This window comes from Syngnathus scovelli, chromosome 19 (assembly GCF_024217435.2).
Source record: "Syngnathus scovelli strain Florida chromosome 19, RoL_Ssco_1.2, whole genome shotgun sequence".
NCBI classification, from domain to species: domain Eukaryota; kingdom Metazoa; phylum Chordata; class Actinopteri; order Syngnathiformes; family Syngnathidae; genus Syngnathus; species Syngnathus scovelli.
This window is the reverse complement of record NC_090865.1, coordinates 7,942,701-7,963,331: the sequence shown is the minus strand read 5'-3', so window position 1 is coordinate 7,963,331 and position 20,631 is coordinate 7,942,701. Positions and strand designations below refer to the sequence as shown.

At 42.1% G+C, this 20,631-nt stretch overlaps 2 protein-coding genes and 1 long non-coding RNA gene across 3 annotated transcripts; 1 reads left to right on the top strand and 2 right to left on the bottom strand.

The window, feature by feature from the left end:
• Positions 1-5,757: 5,757 nt before the first annotated feature.
• On the top strand, positions 5,758-9,032 carry LOC125986933 (uncharacterized). The gene is made up of 2 exons (XR_007487817.2): positions 5,758-7,228; positions 8,816-9,032. It is a non-coding gene; the product is annotated as an uncharacterized lncRNA (long non-coding RNA).
• Positions 9,033-14,150: 5,118 nt separating this feature from the next.
• Positions 14,151-17,767, bottom strand: sgo1 (shugoshin 1). Its single transcript, XM_049750843.2, has 9 exons — positions 17,622-17,767; positions 17,257-17,402; positions 16,875-17,083; positions 16,729-16,796; positions 16,605-16,657; positions 15,232-15,885; positions 14,871-15,047; positions 14,560-14,725; positions 14,151-14,444 (listed from the first exon to the last, which is right to left on the bottom strand). Exons 2-9 carry the CDS (start codon positions 17,396-17,398, stop codon positions 14,279-14,281), a joined length of 1,635 nt encoding a protein of 544 aa, XP_049606800.1. The 5' UTR covers positions 17,399-17,402; positions 17,622-17,767; the 3' UTR covers positions 14,151-14,278.
• A 973-nt stretch (positions 17,768-18,740) lies between these two features.
• Positions 18,741-20,424, bottom strand: LOC125986919 (ras-related protein Rab-11A). The gene is made up of 5 exons (XM_049750877.2): positions 20,254-20,424; positions 19,923-20,118; positions 19,658-19,851; positions 19,371-19,451; positions 18,741-19,295 (listed from the first exon to the last, which is right to left on the bottom strand). Exons 1-5 carry the CDS (start codon positions 20,288-20,290, stop codon positions 19,168-19,170), a joined length of 636 nt encoding a protein of 211 aa, XP_049606834.1. The 5' UTR covers positions 20,291-20,424; the 3' UTR covers positions 18,741-19,167.
• Between the last annotated feature and the right edge of the window lie 207 nt (positions 20,425-20,631).

Sequence of the window (20,631 nt, the reverse complement as noted above, 5' to 3'; positions counted from 1 at the left end):
GTGGAATGCATGGCTGATGTTTTTTCTCTGAATCATGGACACGGCCAGAGTCGTCTTGACCGTTCAGTACTTGATTGTATCTTATGTTTTGACTAATGCTAGACGCCAGTTTTTGATTACTACTGAACGCTCTGCACAGAGGGAAATAGTTTGCCTAACAAAGAAAAGATACGGTTGAATGCGGTACGACAGTGTATGTCCAAGATTGGAGAAGAATGTTCACAGGAAGGTCACGTGGAGATAAAACCAGTGGGTGCCAGAAGGAGCCACCCGAGAACTCGGCCAAAGATGATCGCCAAGGCCGAGAGACGGGATGGAAGACAACAGCCCCCCACCAACACACCGAATCGCCCATAACCAGCACCACTCCCATGGAAGCAGACTCTCCTTCGAACTTGCCCCACCCCGAAGACTCATCGCCCATCAATCCCGGCCCACAATGTGCTACTGAATATAAAGCTGATCTAACAACCTTGGACTTTGCCTTTTCTGAATGGAGACTTTCCGCTCTTGAAGGGCCCAGCGCTGTATTGTACTTTCCTGAAAACAGAGGTTTTTGAACAAGAATTGTGATTGAACTCAACCAATCTGTCTAAGTCTAACTTCTGCTTCAGTGTCTTTGCATTTTCCTAAATCTGAAGAAATCAAATGAGCACGCAGTGAGTAAATTGGATAACAGGTGATTGGCAAAGGCTTTTGCCGTGAGGCGCAGATAACGCGCTCCCTAAATTGTGGACAAAATCCAACAAATCCGATCGGCACAAAAGGTAAGGGGGAAACTTTTTTCTCTCTCCCAGTTCAGCAATATTGTGGAGTGAAAGCGGAATACAAAAATTAATAATTTCAGCTCTGTGTTCAGGAATGGTGGTTGTATAGAAGTGTATGTTTGTGTGGAACTTGGTAAAAGTGATTTGTGGAAAAAATTAAAAATACAAAAACAGGTGAAGGCCTCGCTGATATAGCAGGACGGATGCCGAGCGACTCCAATAATGTGACCTTAGAACATTATAGGGCTGTCTAAGGCGAGGGACATCTGGGATGGTGAATTAAGAGAAAGGTGGTGAGGACTTTGTTTGATCAGCAAAGGGCGCTCACACCGCTGGAACTTGTGGGATGCCAGTGACTAGCATATGGGCACCTGAGTGGCCTCAATAGTAGACACTTAGGAACTTATACTGTTGCCTAAGGTCGGGGTCGATTGGATCGGCCAGGCCACCAATACGAGTCGGGGACTCGTGAAAAAAAAAAAAAAAAAAAAATGGTGAAGGCATCGCTGATATAGCAGGACGGATGCCTGGCGACCTCAATAGTGCGACCTTAGAGACTTATATTGTTGTCTAGGGCGAAGGGTAACTGGGTTAACCAGGTCGCTACATAATTGTTGAAGTGTGTCTATGATGATATTGTGTGGAAAGCAGGCTTGGCTGTCAGATGGGACAGCGGCACAGCTGAAGAAGTGAGTGATTAGTTGTGGTGCTGTTCATGGGATGGAAGTGATGATTTGTGGTTCATGAAGAACAATAAGTTGATTTGTATAAAATTGTTGATTTTATTTTGATTTTGCATGAGAGTTGGAGTCAGAAAAATGGCTTAACAAGAATTTGATAAAGAATGTATATTTAATTAGCATGAAGGTTATATCCCATTGTGTGGTGGGGTTAAACTGTAACCATTTTTGTTTTCAAAAGGGTGCGGGTCTAAAATTTGGGCCAAACGGTCAGGTGGGCACAAATGCATATTTTGGACAGAGGTGGGGGGTTACATTGGTGGCGAGGCTCTCCGCACTTCAGTTGCCTCCCACCCCACCCTTGTTATCAGCTGGGAAGATTGTTATGTCTATGTTGTGGGCCCGTGTGTTTGTTTATGTGCATGTTTGTCTTTGTGTATCAGTTCGTTATAAAGGATGGAATTGCGTTAAATTGGTGCACGGAAACGGTGTGCTAGGCAATGGTTTATCAGATTTGCATTGTTAAATGTAAAAATTAGAAATGATAGAATAATCTGAGGGTTGTGGTCAGAAACTCGTCCAACGAGGAGAGTGCCCAGCCCTCATAAAAATGTGAGAGTAAGAGAGAACATACATTGTAGAATTGGATAAAATTAAATTATGATTGCAGATTTTAAATTTAGGAGGAATTATTGATTGGTTATGACATAAGACTATACAAGGACACATGTAAGGATAAGTCAAAGATTTGAATCACTTAGAGTTAAAAACAACAAATAAAAATGACATTGCAAGGGGGGCACTTTTTATCAAAAGAACACCAAGTAAAGTATTAAGTAGTGGGCATTCGTGATTGGGATTAAATTAAGGATAAAATTAGGTCAATGATTAGAAATCAATGGTGCTCTACACAAAAAGGCTTAAATTTTAATGGGGAAATATTTGGAGTACTGTGTTGGTCTACATAGGTCATGGGCCTAGTTTATTTGGTTTTGATTGTGGTTTGGGTTTATTTTGTTTATTGTTAGGTTTTCCTTGTGTTTATCTGTTAGAGATTTGCTCACTCCAACTTATTTTGCAAGAACCAAACAGGAGACAAGCAAGTTCTTTTAGACACCTGCAGGTGGAGAGTCCATTCGTCGCTGTCTGAACAGCGATTATCGAATGAAGTCTAAAAGTCTCCTCCCTGCAAGGGCATATTTATTAGGAGGAACAGAGTGGGGGTGGGAGTGGACAGGTTTGGTGAACCCCCGGCCTCTGATAAGATCAGAGCAGGGGGTGTTTTACACTATTGTGGGAAACAGAACAACTTTGATTGCTTCCCCTGCAGCTGGTCAATCAAGCAGAGGAAGCAACCACTTCATCTTACTCTGCATTGTGAGGGCCAGACGTGATTGATTTAATCATTACATTGTGAGGGCCAGACGTGATTGATTTAATCATTACAGTCTACATTCCAACATAATCCTACGATAAAGATAACCTGGAAAACCCTAACATTATCGTTAAGGTGTTCCTTGTTATTCTCTTATCCCCTGCATTGTAAATGTCTTCTTTATGCAGATAGGTTAACAGGCTAGGAATTTAGTGAGGAGATAATTGATCAATTGATGGGGGTTAATAATTGTCCAAATCCTAGTCACATGTTTTGAGGGACCACAGCATTATATTTAATTTGCAGGCCATTATTTCGTATGTGATGACAGTGTCTAGATAAGTAGACTGTTTTATCAAAAATGTGAGAGTGAGAGTGGTTTGATTTGCAATCTGGCATTTGGGTGCCACTTTTAAGAGTCTGTGCAGGAGCATAGATTGTTTTTGTTTGTTTTTAAAGATATATTTAACAGTTTATCTCGGTGCAGTAAGGATATCGCAATTTTGAAAGACTTAAAATTAAAAGCAAAATTCCATTTTAATTCTGACACATGCCAGCTAACATGAGGATGGGAAATAAATAAAGGAATGAATACTAGCTCAAATGTGGCATGTGTTTTAAATTGGGCGATAAGACATTCACTTCCAAGCACTATCCTTTAGCGCTGCTGACAATAATAACTTATGAGATGTTAAATCAAGGAGGAGTGTCATATTTGGAACACCGGCGCTGTTTGACCTATAGATTGAACAATAACATTCACCGCATATACAACCATGTTGGTAGATTGTTAAATTACATTACAGTTTATTACAAAGGATTTCGGAACTTTATTTGATGATAAACACTGGAACAAGGATTTTAGCCGTGTTAATGGGTAGGGTGGATGGATTACAAAAAAAAAAAGCTTTTGATAAGGGCGGCTTGATAGTAAGATGATGAGTGTGCGCAACTGATAGGATACAATATGTTAATGGGAAGATTTGGGGTGTAAGGAACAAATACTACACAGGAAGATTGATAACACGAAGATCGTTTTGTAAAATTTGTGTCCCAGTGTGTTCTGCCCTAGAGCATGGCACAAGTCCTGAACTGAGTCCTTGTACTCTACTGGCTGCCTCAAAATCAACAGAGGACTGTCCCTGGTCATGAGACACCTTTGACTTTTGGGAGAACAACAGGAACTATTATCATGCTTGAAGGGGGCAAGCACAGCTCTTCACAGGACAAGAACCATATAGTTGGTGAAATACACACAGTTGCAGATCAAAAAGAAAATGGACTGAAAGAACAAAGACAAGATGGACGCATTTGAGAATGGCGGACGGTCCAGCCCTGAATCATCATCATGAGAATCTAAGAGGAGAGGCTGCTAAAGACTTGCACAAGTCACTTAAAGTCAATCTGGACACATTGCTAAAGACTGCTGAAGCATTACAAAGTTGGTGGAGTGTGGGACAAAAGGGATGGAAGTGTGTTTGGGTGCTGGGGCAGACATAACTGAGGAGTTTTGATAAAAGAGGGAATAATAAGGCTGCTTATTGACACTGAAACGGGGATAAAAAACAAAATACATAGATATGGACAGTGAAGATGCAATTATAATTATACGACAGCGTGATCAGAAACTTTGTAAAGTGGACATTGATCAATAGAAATTAAATCATTCGAATCATAAATTTTTATATGTAACTTAGCATTTCGAAGACATAATTAATCTAACTGAAATAATGAAATTTTATAATTGGACCAGTGAAAATTTGGATTCGGGCAACAGAAGGCTGAATTGCTAAACTTAATTGACCTGTATCAAAACAACAGAATTTAATTACACATCCACTGCGACTGATTTATAGGATGCATATTTCAGCTTGAAGGGGTGAGGGGCCATAAGAAAGTTGGAATTCTGGATAGTCAGCAAAATAGTAATACAGTAGGGCTTTAAATAACCAATACAATGACATGACCCTTGCGACAATTGATTTAAATGGCAATTTATGAAAGGCACTTGGGGTTAGGATTAACAATCCATCCATCCATCCATTACTGGTGCAGCTTGTCCTTACGAGGGCCACACATGATTAACAATAATAACTAGAATTATTCATTTCTGTAGAAATTGCGTGTGAAAGCGAAGAGGCTGAATAAAAATTCGGGGAAAGCTACAAGATTATGTTTAAATTTGGAACGTGTTGAATTGGCTAGAAAATTGATAAAAATATAGAAAGAATTTTGTAAAATTGGGCATGAATTTTAAAGTTGAAAATTTGAAATTTTCCACAAGTGAGAAGTTTTGGAATAGGATGAACCGTTGAAAAATTGAAATGGGTCGAGTCAGTGGAAAAAAAAAAAAAAAAGAAAAAAGGAAAACTAAGGGAAAAAAAGAAATTTTGCAAAATTTTACCGCAATGTTGGAAGTGAGGATGTGAAATTTGAATTTGAATCTAGGAGGTTAAAAATGTAATGGAATAAATCAAATGAATTATGTGGAAGTAGTTAAGATAAAAATAAAATAAAAGGAAGAAGAATGCAGAAGAAGTTGAATAATAATAAAGTCAAGGCAATTCAAATTTATTTATATAGCCCACAAGCAAGTCTCAAAGGGCTCCAAATGTACAAAAATTGCCAATTTAAAATACAAGAACAATAAGTGTGAGGGCCACAATGATGATCATGACAGCAAAAATATTTCTAATTGGTTTTGATAGGTACAAAGGGGGAACATGGAAGAAGGTTTTCAAAATGTGTTATATAGCGTGACTCAATTATCAAGAGTAAGTATTTCTTTTTAATTCTAAGAATTGGCATCAACAAAAAATGAGAACGATAATCCAAGGTTATAGTGTAAGTGGCAGGAGGAAGCTGTGTATATTTTTTAAACATTATTTTCAGTATCATTATTTCTTAGGAGGGTCAGTAATGCTTGATGAATGAAGGAACAAGGTAACAGTAAAAGGGAGTGCTCTAAAAATGTTTGGTTCTTTGCCAGAGGTAGTTATTTGGAGGGATGAATTTAAACTCAAAGCAAAATGGAACTGTTTAGTGGAAGAAATATGGGAAGGTGGAAATATTGAAGTTACAGCTCAACACAAAGTGTCAAATAGTCTAAGTGTGAGATGTGAGCAAACCAAATGGGGAGTTAAATCATGTTCCAGTATTATGCATATTGGCAAACGATGTGAGGACAGGAGACCAGACAATTAGATATTAATTTTGGATTTAAAATAAAAAAGGGACATTTTAATTGAGGAGAAAATTTTGCGTAGGGAGGGTTCTTTTTACAATTTAATATTGTATGTTTTATGTGTGTGTTGTGGGATGACAGTTTGTCTGTAATGCTGTATGAATGTCAAGTCTGTACTTGGGATGGGGTTTGTGTATTGTGAATGGTTAACATGATTCAAGGTTGGGGTGTTGTGATCACAGCAGAGGATAACATTCCTCTCACCTGAAAAATATAGAGATACCACAGATTTGAAAAAGCAAGATTGATCAGGGCTCATTTTGGACTAAATATGGGTTTAGGATGACTCTGGGGCACCATTGACAACAAAAGACTTCAATGGAGAAGGCCCATTTCAAGATTGTGACCAGACGTGACTCTACCAGCATTGACAATCAAGACTCTGAGCCAAGACAGTGTATGACAACAACTCTGGACTTACCTGACAGTGTGACGAAATGTATGTGACGGAATTTGTGATGACTTGCTTTGTTTTGATGTTTTACCTAATTGTATTGCAGCCTCTAACAGCAACCCAGGGAGCAGATTGTGCTTTATTTGTTAAACTTGCGTTTACTTTGCAGGTTGTCAACTGCAGTCTTGGAGAATTTTGTGTCATGTCTGTGAACATGCATTAACAACTAACCCTTTACTTTTCATAATGAGTTTGTAAATGTGATCGGTTTCATGACAGGCTCGGCAGGCTCCAATTTTCTATTTCATGCGTTTGACATGTGCCCGTGTGTGGATTATTATTTTTATCATTATGAATTTTTTTTTTTTTTTTTGGTATTATGGATGTTTATTGTACGGAGAGCTGCATGCGCAGCTACAGGTGGGTGGTGGCTTTTGTTCATACAGCCATGTGAGATGCTGCCAGTCGAGTTTCAGGGACTGAGAATTGGTGATTCCAGGCTAGGATGGAATCTGGAGGTACACCAAAGTCCAGCTGGCGGTGGGTATGTCACCATGGACATTGTTATTTTTACTTTTTAACAATGTGTCAAAAGGGGGAGGTAGAAAAAAAAATAAATAAATAAAATAAAGGGGGGAATTGTGAGATTTTAAGTGTTTTCAGATTTGATGGTTTTTAAGTCTTCAACATGCTGGACAGAGGAGAAGAAGCAGCTCGGCAGAAATGAAGTGAATGGGAGACAACATCATGAGATGGAGCCAAAGCCTGGTAACAAGTGTGAAGAGTTTCAAAATAGCTTATAATAAACAAATTGGGAACAGGTGGATTATGAACGTTAAAGTTTGAATAACACATTATTCACGTGATTCATTTGCAGGATAAACAATGGAAGGGATTGATAAACTGAACAAATTTAAGATGATTGCGGAAGTATTATGTCGGGAACAAATAGATTCGACAAGTTTTTTCCCTATAAAAGGGTGCCGTTTGGGTTTGAAGAACATAGTCGCTTCAAAGGAGGAAAAGCATGATTTAAGATACGTGATTGACCAATGAGAAGGCTATCCCTTGTACCAGGGGGGTCAAACTCATTTGTTCACGGGCCGCAGTGTAGTCATAGCTCCTTTCGGAGAACCGGTATGACTGTCCTACCCAAATAAATGTGTGAGCACCTCATATTATATAGAGTAAAAGCTACAAAACAAACTGGCAAGTAACTTGCTTTCAAATCAGACAAATAAAAACCGGTCTAATATTTAAAAATCAAATATTATTAAAAGTGAAGACAATTTGCAATTCGAGTAATGACACGTGAGTAAAAAGCACAATTTGTCTGCGCGGGCCGCATAAATTCATGTGTCAGGCTGCATCTGGCCCCCAGGCCTTGAGTTTGACACCTGTGCCTTATACAAAGGTAAAGTAGGATTAGAATTTGATAAAACAGATATGGACATCATCATATTCCATTAGAGTTTAAATTGCTTGCAATACAATTACAAATTAGTTAACACCTGTGTGATTGATTGATTGATTGATTGATTGATTGATTGATTGATTGATTGATTGATTGATTGATTGGGTGGTTGATTGATTGATTGGTTGGTTTATTGATTGAGTGATTCATTGAGTGACTGACTGAAGGGCTGAGTGACCGAATGGGCAATTGTTCAATGTCTGTCTATATGTATGTACTATATATGTATGTATGTATTTCGTTATTTGTTTTACGTATGTAATTCGTTATTTGTTTATATTTCTCTTTCACATTTTCTTTCTCATCTTCCACTTCTTTCGGCTGCTCCTGTTAGGGGCCGCGACTGCAGAGCGATCGTTTCCATATCTTTCTGTACCACCAACCATCTGCATGTCCTATCTTTGTCTCTGCCACACTCTCCATTATTTTGGCCAGTAGATTTCCAAGCCTCGCTTCTAACATTCTTTCCGATAACTTCATGCTTTGCTTAATCAACATAACAACACCTCTGTAGCTACTACAGTTTTGCGCATCGCCGTGGTCTGAATTAAGAAATAGAAGTCAACACCTTTCTGGGGAACTTCTCGCTTTTTAAAAATCTCCCCTGCAATCTCTCCTTGATAGTTCCATGCTGTCACTGGAATGTCGTCTAGGCCAATTGCCTTTCCACTCTCCATCTTTTTCAAATGTCTGGGTATGAATTTTATCTATATTTATTTTTCTCACTCATTGGCGGCCCCACAGATAACGCGCTCCCTAAATTGTGGACAAAATCCAACAATCCCCTTTTCCACACTTTTAACAGTTACCTCTTTTTGCACTTCAGGGTCATTTGCTGATATTTGTGTGACTTTTGGCCGTGTCCTTTTGTCTTTGCTCAGGCATTCAGGACCACACAGCCATTTTGATCTGAGGAACAATTCCACATGCAACCCTCGTGAGGCATTGTCGGCTGGATTGTCTTTTGAATTTATGTATCTCCACTGGCTTGGATGGGAGAGATCCTGGATTACTGCAATTCTGTTGGATACAAATGTCTGAAATCTCTTTGTTTGATTGTGGATGTATTTCAATACAGATGTGCTATCTGTCCAGAAAGTTGAATCATTGAGTGGTAATTGCAGCTCCCTCCTCAGCATTCGATCCACTTTTACAGACAATGTTGCAGGAGTAAGTTCAAGCCTGGGTATGGTGATCTGCTTGAGAGGGGAGACTGGCTTTTCCAAATAGGAAGCAGGTATGAATTATACCTTGGGAATTTGTAAGTCTCAGATAGCTTACTGCACCATAACCTGACTCGCTTGCATCGCAGAAGTGATGCAGCTCGGCGGTTTCCACTGGGTTGAAGTTTTTAGGCTTTATGCATCTAGATACTTTAAACTCCCGTAATTGGTCTAACCCATCTCTGCCAGGGTCTTGCAAAGTCCTGTGGAATAACTTGATCCCATCCATACTTTGATTTGCAGAGTTCCTGGAGTAGTTGTTTGGCTTTCAAAATGAAAGCAGAGAGAAAACCCAAAGGGTCATAAACGGAACTTACAGTGAAGAGTATCCCTCTTCTGGTAGCAGGCCGGCTGTTTACAGTAACTTTAAAGCTTAAGGTGTCATTGTGGGTGTTCCAGTGTATTCCAAGTGCTGGTTCAATTGAGATTTGCTCCGTCAGCCTTTTTCTATCAAGTTCCAGTTCCTTGACTGTTTTTGCTCTGTGGTGTACAGGAATGTTTGTTAACACCTCATTGTTATTACAGACCCATTTTGTCAATATGAAACCTCCCTGGCTGCAGGCTTCAGTTAGATCTTTGACAAGCTTGATGGCTTGGTCAGTTGTGACCACAGAGCAAAGACAATTATCTACATAAAAGTTATTTTTGATTGTTTTCATCGCTTCATCAGAGTAGTGGTTCTGATTGTCATCATCAGTTTGATGCAGGGCAAAATTGGCAATGCTAGGGGATGATATAGCACCAAAGAGATGAACTTTCATTCTGTAAACACAAAGTGGTTTGCTGATATCACCCTCTGGCCACCACAAAAACCTAAGGAAGTCTCTGTCCTTTTCTTCAACATGAACTTGATAAAACACTGCCTCAATGTCTGCCATAACTGCGATTTGTTCTTGTTGGAATCTTAACTGCACTCCAATGAGGGTGTTTGTTAAGTCTGGACCTTGGAGAAGCTCTTTATACAGTGATTTTCCTCAAAAGGAGGATGTACAGTCAAACACCACCCTTAGCTTGAGCTTTCGTTTGTGGTGAAGACCATGATTTGGGATGTACCACACATGCCCATCCTTTCTGTGACACTGCTGAGGTGGAACCTTTTCTGCATAACCTTTTTTGAGAGTGTCCTCCATAAAGGAGGTGTATTCTTCTGCATATGTTCTATTCTTCGTTAACCTTTTCACAAGGTGCAGTGTGCGATCTTTTACCACATGATAGTTATCAGGCATGACCTTGGCATTATCGCTAAAGGGCAGTAGTATATGATAATGGCCATCTTTAAGGAATGCTGAGCTGGATGCAATCTCCATGAAACGTTTATCCTCAACTGACATCTCATTTTTCTCCTCATACATGTTTTCAGAGAAATCCTGGTTATATTGTCTGATGAGTAAATCATTCAACTCAACAATAGATATTCTATTACTTGCCACTGCAATGGGCCCAGATTCTGCAACACAGTCAACATTGAGTGGTCCGGTTACCACCCATCCTAGTAAGGTCTGGACTGCATAGGGTCCGTTGTCATGACTGTTAATTATGTTCCACGGCTCCATTGCTCGAGGAATATCAATTCCAATGAGGATGTCAATATCCGCCTCAATCTCCTTTAACTGGATGCCACTGAGATATGGCCATCTCTTCAGGTCAGCTTGTGCGATAATGTTTTCCTTTGAGACAGGGATTCTACTTTGTGTGTAAACTTTTGGCAGGTCTAGATACGTGCAACCATCCAAGTCCCCCACCTCGAGTCCTCTGACCTTATAGGTCCCTGCCGGCCTTTCCTGCCCCATTGTTCGCAAAAGTATTTCTGTTTTGCGTCCTTTTGCATTTAGCTGGCTCATTAATTTTTCTGTGCAAAACGTTGCCGTGCTGCCGGGATCAAGGAAGGCATAGGTTTGAATATACCTGTCCCCTTTTGCCACCTTAACTCTGACAGGAAGAATTGCCAGTGCTGGTCCCAGTTGCATTGCCTGCTGAAACAAGAGCGCTGCTTATGGGGGTCTTTTCTGTCTCAGCAATGGCCTTTGTCGTTTGATTTGTCTGTTTGGGAATTATTGCATTGTTAATATGGAGTACAGTAGGATGCTTCATTTGACAGACATGGCACATTAATCTCCTTTTACAATTTTTGCTTAAATGACTTTTCAACAGGCAACCAAAACAATGTCCATGACTTCTTAGGAATCCGACCTTGTTGTCATGTGCGTCTGCTTTGAAAAGTGAGCAATCAATCAGAGCATGTCTCCCTTGGCAGAATCCACAGGAAGAGATGTTAAAATTGGGTGAGGTTTCAAGGGTTACTGGTGGAACAGCTTACAGTGTTTTCTGTTTGTGTGTTCACTGCCACTGAGGTAGCAAAACTGCTGTTTTTACCTTTGATTGATTTTGGTTGGAATCTCTGAATGGGCCTTTTTGCGGGGTTTTGGTCTTGAATGTCTCCAAGTAAGGGATCCAAAAGCATCTTAGCATGTTTTTCCACAAAATCCACAAGGTGATGGAATCTGATCCTACTTCCAGTTCTCTGCTGTATCTCATAGGCTGTGGACCGTCATTTTTCCCTGAGCTTGTCGGGCAGTTTAGATGCAATTAATCTTAGATTTGATGAGATCTCAAGTTCCTCTAAATACTGTCTTGCATTACATTACAGCATCCTCTTACATACATTGCATATGCATGCATCGTTTTCCCATCCTCAGCTTTAATCGCTGTCCAATTCAAAGCTTTCTCCAGGTAAGCAGCAGAAATCTTTATTTCATTCCCAAAGTTCTCTTTTAACAGGTCTCTTGCTTCCTTATAGCCCCTGCCTCCTCCCATGTGCAAACAGCTGCGAACCAGATCTCTAGGCAAACCAGAAGTGATCTGTTCTGTCTTGATTATTTTTAGTTTTATCTTCAATCAAGTGTTCAAATGCATGAATAAACAACTGATATGCCAATGGATTACCATCAAAAACATGAGTTTCTTTCACAGGTAATTTAGATACATTTTGCTGCTCCTCTTATTTATTTATTTATTGTTGTGTTATTTATTCATTATTTATTCAGCACGCTTTTGTTATACTTGTTACTTGTTTGTCTGTTGTGAGCCATGTCTTGTCACCGTGGGATAGGGGGGAACGAAATTTCGGTTTCTTTGTGTGTCTTTGGCATGTGGAGAAATTGACAATAAAGCTGACTTTGACTTTTTGACTTTGCGAGACAATGAGGTCTGCTGTATCATTTTGTCTTTGAATAACTACATCCAAATTACCAGGGGTAGCATTAACACCCTTGGTTGAGCGGGAAGGTGGAGGCCTGTTGAGATTTGAGATGGTTTGCTGGAGTGGGGTTTTGAGTATGGCACCTAATTGCACAAATTCCACATTGTTTTCCATTGTTTCTGGTTCATGGTGAGAATCATAATACTCATTCATGGCATCATCTGGGGCCTCCTGGCTCCCCTCATCATCACTTTGGAGTATTTTAATTTTAGCAGCTGATGAAGCAAAGTCCGCATCCAACTCAAATTTTTCCATCTTTGATTTCAATTTTAATTCCTCCATCAGCAAAGTTTGTTTTTCTTTCAATGCAGCAGCTCGTGCCAGTACAGCAGCCTGATCTGCCTTGGCCTTCTTTAATGCTGAGAAGACTGACGAGGCAGCGCCAGACTTTGATCTGCGTGATACATTTGATCTGCGTGATACATTTGACATGCTGTCCTGTGGTCCAATCTTTGACTGTGCACTTTCTCTTTTCCATGTTTCCACTTCTTTAATGAAATAATTCAGGTTAGTTATCTTGGGTTCATACCAGTCATAATAATCATTTTCCTTTTCCTCCTTACTTAAGAGTTCTTGCGGAGACTCGTGCGCATTTGTAAATTCATCCACAGTTCCTTTAAACTATTCAAATGCGTCACAGACTTTATCAACATTTCCAACATCAGTCATCAAAGCCTTAATTTCATTTAATTTCCTAGTGCATGCCCCCAATCTGGCTCTGCGTGAGGCAGAGCGCGACTTCCACACGTCTTCCCCAGGTGCGGGGAGCTCAATTACACTCTCAAGTGTGTCCGACATCCTCACAGGTTACGACACAAATTCCTTCAATTTCCGTTTAGTTCATCCTTGAACATCATTCCATCATTCCGTTTTGTTGCATCCACAATACGCAACTTTGCATTCCACAGTCCCAATTGTTTCCTTGTAGCACAGCAGCGCTTTCATTCATAAAGCTGAACAGCTGTTTTCACTCACGGCTTCCTCGTCTGACAGCGGGTGATCGCTTGGATCCACGGACTCTCCGAATTAATTTCTTTCGAGTCTTCAGTGAAGTTTATTCAACTTGTTCTGGCTACCCTTGTATTCCAAAAATTGTCACCACAAAAATAAAAGAGTAGCTTGTAAGGAAGTCTTAAACCCACTAAACCAAAAAGCACTCGCGGAGATAGTTCTTCAATCCAAAAAAGGTATTTATTTACATTAAACATAAATCTCCGGGTTGACTTTCATATAAGAAAAATAAAACAATCTAGTAATGATTTTAGTAATCTTAGTGGTTGAAAAAACTGTATCACTACTCCTCCTTCAAAACCAAGAAAAGCCAAAGGAAAACACACCTGTCCTAACTCCCTCATTATAGGTAGGAGGTGGCTGCAAAGGAGGAGACCTGACTAGCACTGGCCCTATCTGGCTTCACATATAGAACAGAAATAATTCATAGGCCAGACCACAAATAATGACATTAATACAATCAATATAGGGAACTAATTAGGCTCCAACACCAAGACTCAAGTGAAATTATCATGGGCTTTGTATGAATACTGTTGCCAATTTACAAAATAAATTTTAAAAAATCAATGTGTTTATGTTGCAATTTCCACAGACATCTTGGCATCTTTTAATTGAAGACTGCCCATGATCTTTACAGTTACTAATTAAATGAAGTAAAATCTTTAAAAAAGTAAAGGTTATAACTATTTGTTTTAGTTTTTACACTTAATGCAACTAATGCTGTCCATTTACAAGAAAAAAACTGCTTTTATTATTTACAAAAAAATTATTTAAAAGAAAAAGAAAAAACTTTATTTTAATTATTTACACGTGTTGATCAACTTACAAATTGCAAAGAGACCACATTTCAACTAAAAGTGTTCACGACATCTGACAAATGGCTCATTAAATTTGTCTGGTTTGGGTGTTGCGCGGGCGGATTCTCGGGACCTTCTGCCTGACAACTTGGTCTTAAAAATGGGCGAGCTCGGCGAGAGGAACTGCAAGTCAGTAAATTTGTCCCCACGCCGGAGTTTCCTGTTGAATAAAAGAAGCTATGCATCATTTTCACACTGCCTTGTTTGGTCAATAAAAAGGCAAACGATTGACTGGCGCTCATTTGGAAAATCAATTTATTCATGCATCAACGTACTTGTTCAACGAAGGCTCCTTGTAGTCCACCACCAGGGTGCGTCGGCGTGCTCGTGGGAAGACGTGGTGGTCTGCAGGCAACACATTGGTCACGTCACTCAGATCAGAGCCGAGACACCGCGGCGTTCGATTGGCGGCGACGTGCAGAGCAGACCCACCCGGCCCACCTGGAGAGATGTGATGGCAGCGCGGGGAGAAGAACAATAAGAAGTAGAGACATGCACAGGGTGATTCCCAGATAAAAAAGGAGGGGAATGCTAAGTTAACACAAGCTAAACAGTGGACAAATGGGCATCACTAATATCAACATACGTTTCTTGCGAACAGTCACTCGCTGGTGTTGCCACTGTGGAGAAGGGGAAAGCGGAGGCTGACTTTGGCAGAGGGAGTCTTCCAAACTGGAGAGGATGCCATCAATGGTCTTGTCGGCTTCCGCCAGGGTGCTGACTGAAGGCACAGCGGTGGCCACTATACCCTGGTGCAGGACTTCTGTGAAGACATGTTGAGCTAACTTCATTTATATAATGTTAGCAATTTTCAGGTTTGTTCAACCGTCTACATTGTGTTGGCTAAGGAGTCAACTACAAAACTACACCAACACCTAATTTTGTCGTCGTCACCATGGTAAGGCATCCACAGAACTGAAGTCAAGTATCAAAACGTGGATGCTGACCGGTGTTTGTGTTGGGAGGTCGCCTGCTGCGCGTGTTGATGATCTTGGCGGTCTCAGGGGGCCAGCGTCCCCTTCTGGCCTTCTTGGGTATGTACAGGTCATCTTCCGACTCAGAGGATGGCGAACATGGTGAGCCAGAGTTCGGAGCCGGGGGTTCTGCGGCGGGGTCTTCAAAGCTGTCCAACTTGCCCTTGAAGGGCGTCCGGTGAACAGCCTCCTCGCATGTGAAGTCAAAAATGTCCGAGCCCAGCGAGGTTTTAAGCTGCTCGGGGCGTGGCGCGCAGCACTCCTGGTTCTTGGGGTTCTCACAAGGTTTTTTGAGAGGGGCTCGCCTTGGTTGGCATCCTCGCTTGGGGGGCTTGTGCATGGACCCCTTCGCTTTGAGCCGTGCCGGTTTGCCAACCCTCACGGGCGCTTCAGATTTCTGCATGTGGATGCCATCGTCCACCTGCACCTTCAAAAGCTCCCGGGCTTCTTCACGTTGCTCGGGGTGCTTCTCTTTGAGCGCTTCCAAGTTCATGTCGCCCATGGAACCTATGCAGTTAGACCGCCTTCTGCTCTTGCATTCTCCACCATTGTGTTTTGGCCTCACCACCACCGTCGGAGGCAGAGCCATTTGGACATATTCAGACCGGACGTCCATTTTAGGAGACTCTGTCAACACAGTCAAAGGTTGTTATTGTACTAACACATAAGAGTAAGCATCTCCTGCCCCCACCAAAAAGTAATACTAAAGGAGAAAAAAATAAGCGCCATTGGGTGACAACACCTGCACTCAGTCCCCTCCACAAAACTGACATTTTAAACACATTCTACAGGGTCCTGTTAGCTGAGTTTTGAGTGAATCTACAGATTAACTTCACACAAAGAATACACCGAGTCATCCTTTTTTCTATCCAAATAGTAAACTGTATTACTGAAATTACTCTATACCAAAATAAATTAACTGCACGGAAAGAAAGGAAAAATCTGCTAGCTCAGTGGCCTAGTAGTAGAGTGTCCGCCCTGAGACTGGAAGGTTGTGGGTTCAAACCCCGGCCGGGTCATACCAAAGACTATAAAAATGGGACCCATTGCCTCCCTGCTTGGCACTCAGCATTGGGGGTTGGAATTGGGGGGTTAGATCACCAAATGATTCCCGAGCGCGGCGGCGCTGCTGCTCACTGCTCCCCTCTCCCCCAGGGGATGGATCAAAATCACATGGGGATGGGTTAAATGCAGAGGACAAATTTCACCGCACCCAGATGTGTGTGTGACGATGATCATTGGGACTTGACTTTAAGTTCAACACATACGTATGCAGTTCTATCTAGTAAGTTCTCCTGTCTGACATAAAATGAATTGTTCTGCACAATATCTTACTGTGTGTGTACCTGCACAAATCGGGGAAACGTCAGCAGTCCTGCCTTCACCAATACTTTCTCTCCTACACAATTCCAACCAGGCATAGTTAGAAAGACGATATTTATTCAAATGTACACTGAAAGAAAGTTGTACCATGGTGGAGCCACCGTTGCTTCCACGGGCAACTCTGCCACTTCCACGGGCAACTGTGACACCTCAGCCTGATTCAAAACACCATTTGAAGAGACTTATCATTATGAAAACATTCTTAACCAAGTTGTTGCAAGGACGCCGATTACCAGTGTGGATGCAGTGGCGAGGGCCCGCTGCTCCAGGAGTCTCCTTTTGAGTACTATCACTTGCAGTTGGAGGGCTTGCCGCTCCATCATCAGCTGCAAGATGACAGCTTTGGCCTGTCGCACCATCTCCTTCTCGGTCTGCAGTGCAATCGCCAGCGACGTGTTGTTTTTTTGCACCGCGGCCAGAAGGTCGCCTGGCGCCATCCTGCCTAATGTCCACAAGAACAACACACACTGGGTTAATACTGCACGACGCGGAAGGATTGTTGTTTTTTACAATAAAAGCAATTATGTTCTTTGTAAAGGACTGAATAAAATATTCATGTTATTATATCTATTAAAAACTAATGACAAGCAGAAATTAATGAGCGACTGGTGTTACTGTTGTGGGCAAGTCTGGTTCTCTTCCCCATGTTGCACGCCGCGGCCTGGGCCAGCTTCTTATTACGCGTCTCCTTCACTTTGTTCATAATTTCAGCCAGAGTGCTCCGAGCTGGATTTTTCTGGATTCGTTCCTTCACCATGGTTCTTTAGACGCAACAAGACAGGAAAATCATCCAAATGCCAAAACACAACTTCAACGCTCACAATGGCCGAAAGGACAACAGCTCCTATAGCTTCTGTTAGCATCAGGACAAACGTCTTGCAAAGCAGTCAATTTCGCTTGAAAATCGACCACATTTTTCTAGTAATATTTCCTACTTGAACAAGAAGTGTGTTTTATCCAATGTACAAGGAAACCGTTACCGTATTGCCGAGTCGACGACCGCTGCAAAAAGCCTAACATACTTAAGATTTTTAAATGTGTGCCTGGAACGCTGATTGGCCGTAACATGGAATAGGCGTCACTTCCGGGGTGAACCGCGCGATTGAGGGCGCCCCCAACAATTTTGAAGAATGTTTTTAATTTTTCATCATTTAAATAGTTTTGTAGAATGTACCTTTTGATGCTTTTATTCTCTGAATTATTTTATCGATGTATCAATTTTAATGTTGATACGTGTATTTGTATAATTCATTTACAAACAGTATTTGTCATGCTGCCATGTGTTGTCCTGGTTACTTCCTGTTTTATTGTGTAAATTTCCTCTCCTACCCTATGCGTCCGGTCACGTGACTCCCTGATTCCAAGCGTGTGCACCTGTGCCAATGACCAACTGTCTTCACCTGTGTTCCCCTCCTTCTGTGTCCATATAACCCGCGCCTTTCCCCGTGTGCAGCCAGTGCGTCTTGCCTTGCTAAGCACACTAGCGATCACGAAATCCTCGAGTTCCCCGTAGAAGCCTTGTTTGAACGACTTTGATCACCTGTGTTAACTTGGTTACATAGATATCTTCGTTATAGTATTTCCCTCGGTTCGAGGCGCTTTGATTTCCCTTTTTTCTCCCTCGGTTCGAGGCGCCTTAGTTTCCCCATTTTTTCCGTCATATTGATGCGCTATTTGTTAGTACTGCCTTTGGAGAAAATAAACACATCTTTGGACTTTGGAAACTGCATTCGAGTCCTCTCCCTGCTCCACGCCTGACAAGTATTTATTACTTTGAATGTTTCTATTTTGAAATAATATACATCACAGGTGTCAAACTCAAAAGATCAGTTCATCCTCACGTTCTGCGATAGCTTGATAACGATCCGGATTAATTGAACAAAGTGTGTTTAACGAGGGAAGCTTCAAAAACATTTAGGAATGCGGTATTCACCCTAATCCACTTCATTCCCGGAGTCTGTCATGATTTAACAAATGTGTCCGGTCAAATGCTACAATTGAATGCAACGAGTTTTGCTTCAAGGATCATTGTTTTTAAACAGTTTTCAACACCGCCTTTTCACTGACAGCGGTGGAGTCCACTCAAAATAAAAGCCCTCTGAAATATGCACATTTTATTGTCATTGCACCTAATTTAAAAAAATAATCAAAATAAATTCGTTAGCTGTCGTTAGACCAGACCAGTCCCGAAGAACATGACCACCTCTGGTGTCCACCGAGAGAGTTTCTATTGAAATCTGATGTTGCATTTCAAAATAAATATACATTTTACATTGTTTTACATTTTAAATTAGAAAACTGTTTATACATACTTTTTTTTTTTGATTCAAAAACATAATTCACTCATTTTTGTTGTTTTTTGGGGCCGCTGAAAGGGATTTATAAAACTTCCATTCATTTGTATGGTGAAGATGATTTGTATTTGAAGTTACGAGCGTGGTCACGAAATAAAAAACTCGCAAGTTCAATGCACCACTGTATCGTTAAAAGGCGACCAAAGAATCTAAAAAACAGCTTCTTTTTTTTTTACAAGCTCTTGCAGCAGCGCCTTTGCTCCTCCTGCACCTCGCTGGTGGGCCGCACCGTCCCCGACAGCGTCACGGCGCTGATGGAGCCCCGCGTCACCTCTCGGCTGGACACCTTGCGATGAATCGCTGCGGGGTGCAGTGAGGAGAAAAAGATAAGAATACAAAATTTCGACGGCAGCAAACAAGACGAGTGGAGCGCACCCGTCAGAACGTCGATGAAGGCCGCCTCCACGTTGGAGGAGTCCAACGCTGACGTCTCCATGAACATCAGACCCTTGCCCTCTGAATGCAGACCAATGGGATGGGGAGATCATGTGACCAGAGAGGTGCCATGTAGAAAAAGAAAACATTTGAAAATATTGGCAAATTGCGAGAGACCGAAATTGTCATTTTCAAAAAGTTGTAACGTTGTGTCCAGACAAAAATGTAAGATCGTGTTCCAAGACTCAAGTGGTGGGAAAACTACAAGGAAGTCAGCGCGCATGCACCTGCAAAGGCCCGGGCTTCGTCGGCCGGGACGGTGCGCAGGTCCTCCAGGTCCCTCTTGTTGCCCACCAGCATAACCACAATGTGCGGGTCGGCGTGGTCGTAGAGCTCCTTCAGCCAGCGCTCGGCGTTCTCGTACGTCAGGTGCTTGCTGATGTCGTACACCAGCAGGGCGCCCACCGCGCCGCGGTAATACCTGAAGCAAATGACGCTTCGCCGTAACGTTTGATCTCCACAACCGTGCACCACGTTGTACCGTGGACCCACGCCGAGGTGATGGCGCGGTAGCGCTCCAGTCCGGCCGTGTCCCACACTTGCATCTTGATGGTGCAGTTGTCCAGTTGGACGGTGCGAGTGCTGAACTCCACGCCGATGGTGGTACGGCTGTCGAGGTTGAACTCGTTTTTGGTGAAGCGCGTCAACAGGTTGCTCTTACCCACCCCGGACTCGCCGATCAGAACCACTGGGGACACATGTGCGCACGCACGCACACACACACAATTTAAATGCCAATCATGCCATCGGGTCTCCAAAAGCCCAAGCGCTCACGTTGAGTAGTTCAGTCACCACAACACAAAAACAGTCAGCACGAACTCACCTTTGAAAACAAAATTGTATGTGTCGTCCGAGCCCATCCCGCAATCGCTCACTCAGGCTTCCTACTCGACATCAGAAGCCCCCCCCCCCCTCCGACAGAGTAAATACTACATCCAGCCCTCTGGTTTCTCTCCCTCCACACCAGGGAGAGTACTGAGGTGGAACCGGTCCGACCGCACTTCCCTCTTTATCTCAGGCTGCCGGTGGTTTGAAGGGGGGGGGTGTAGGCTCAACCGGTAGAACGGCTCGGGAAGCTGGCCCGACAGGTGGCACGCCTGCCAGGACCGAAGCGGACGCACCTTTGTTGGAGATTACCTCCATATCAGCAGTGGACACGCGTTGTTGAAGACCGTTTTGGTTTGCATTCTAATGTATTTCA

Bases quoted from the DNA above. Each gene is read 5' to 3' on its own strand.
- sgo1 (XM_049750843.2), bottom strand. From the start codon at position 17,398: ATGGTGAAGGAACGAATCCAGAAAAATCCAGCTCGGAGCACTCTGGCT. The intron at 17,084-17,256 runs GTAACACCAGTC...TGTGGACATTAG, and splicing joins AACCAGACTTGCCCACAACA to GCAGGATGGCGCCAGGCGAC. The intron at 15,048-15,231 runs GTCAGCATCCAC...ATGTCTTCACAG, and splicing joins ACCTCCCAACACAAACACCG to AAGTCCTGCACCAGGGTATA.
- LOC125986919 (XM_049750877.2), bottom strand. From the start codon at position 20,290: ATGGGCTCGGACGACACATACAATTTTGTTTTCAAAG. The intron at 19,852-19,922 runs GTGGGTCCACGG...CATTTGCTTCAG, and splicing joins TACCGCGCCATCACCTCGGC to GTATTACCGCGGCGCGGTGG. The intron at 19,296-19,370 runs GTGCGCTCCACT...TGCACCCCGCAG, and splicing joins CTTCATCGACGTTCTGACGG to CGATTCATCGCAAGGTGTCC.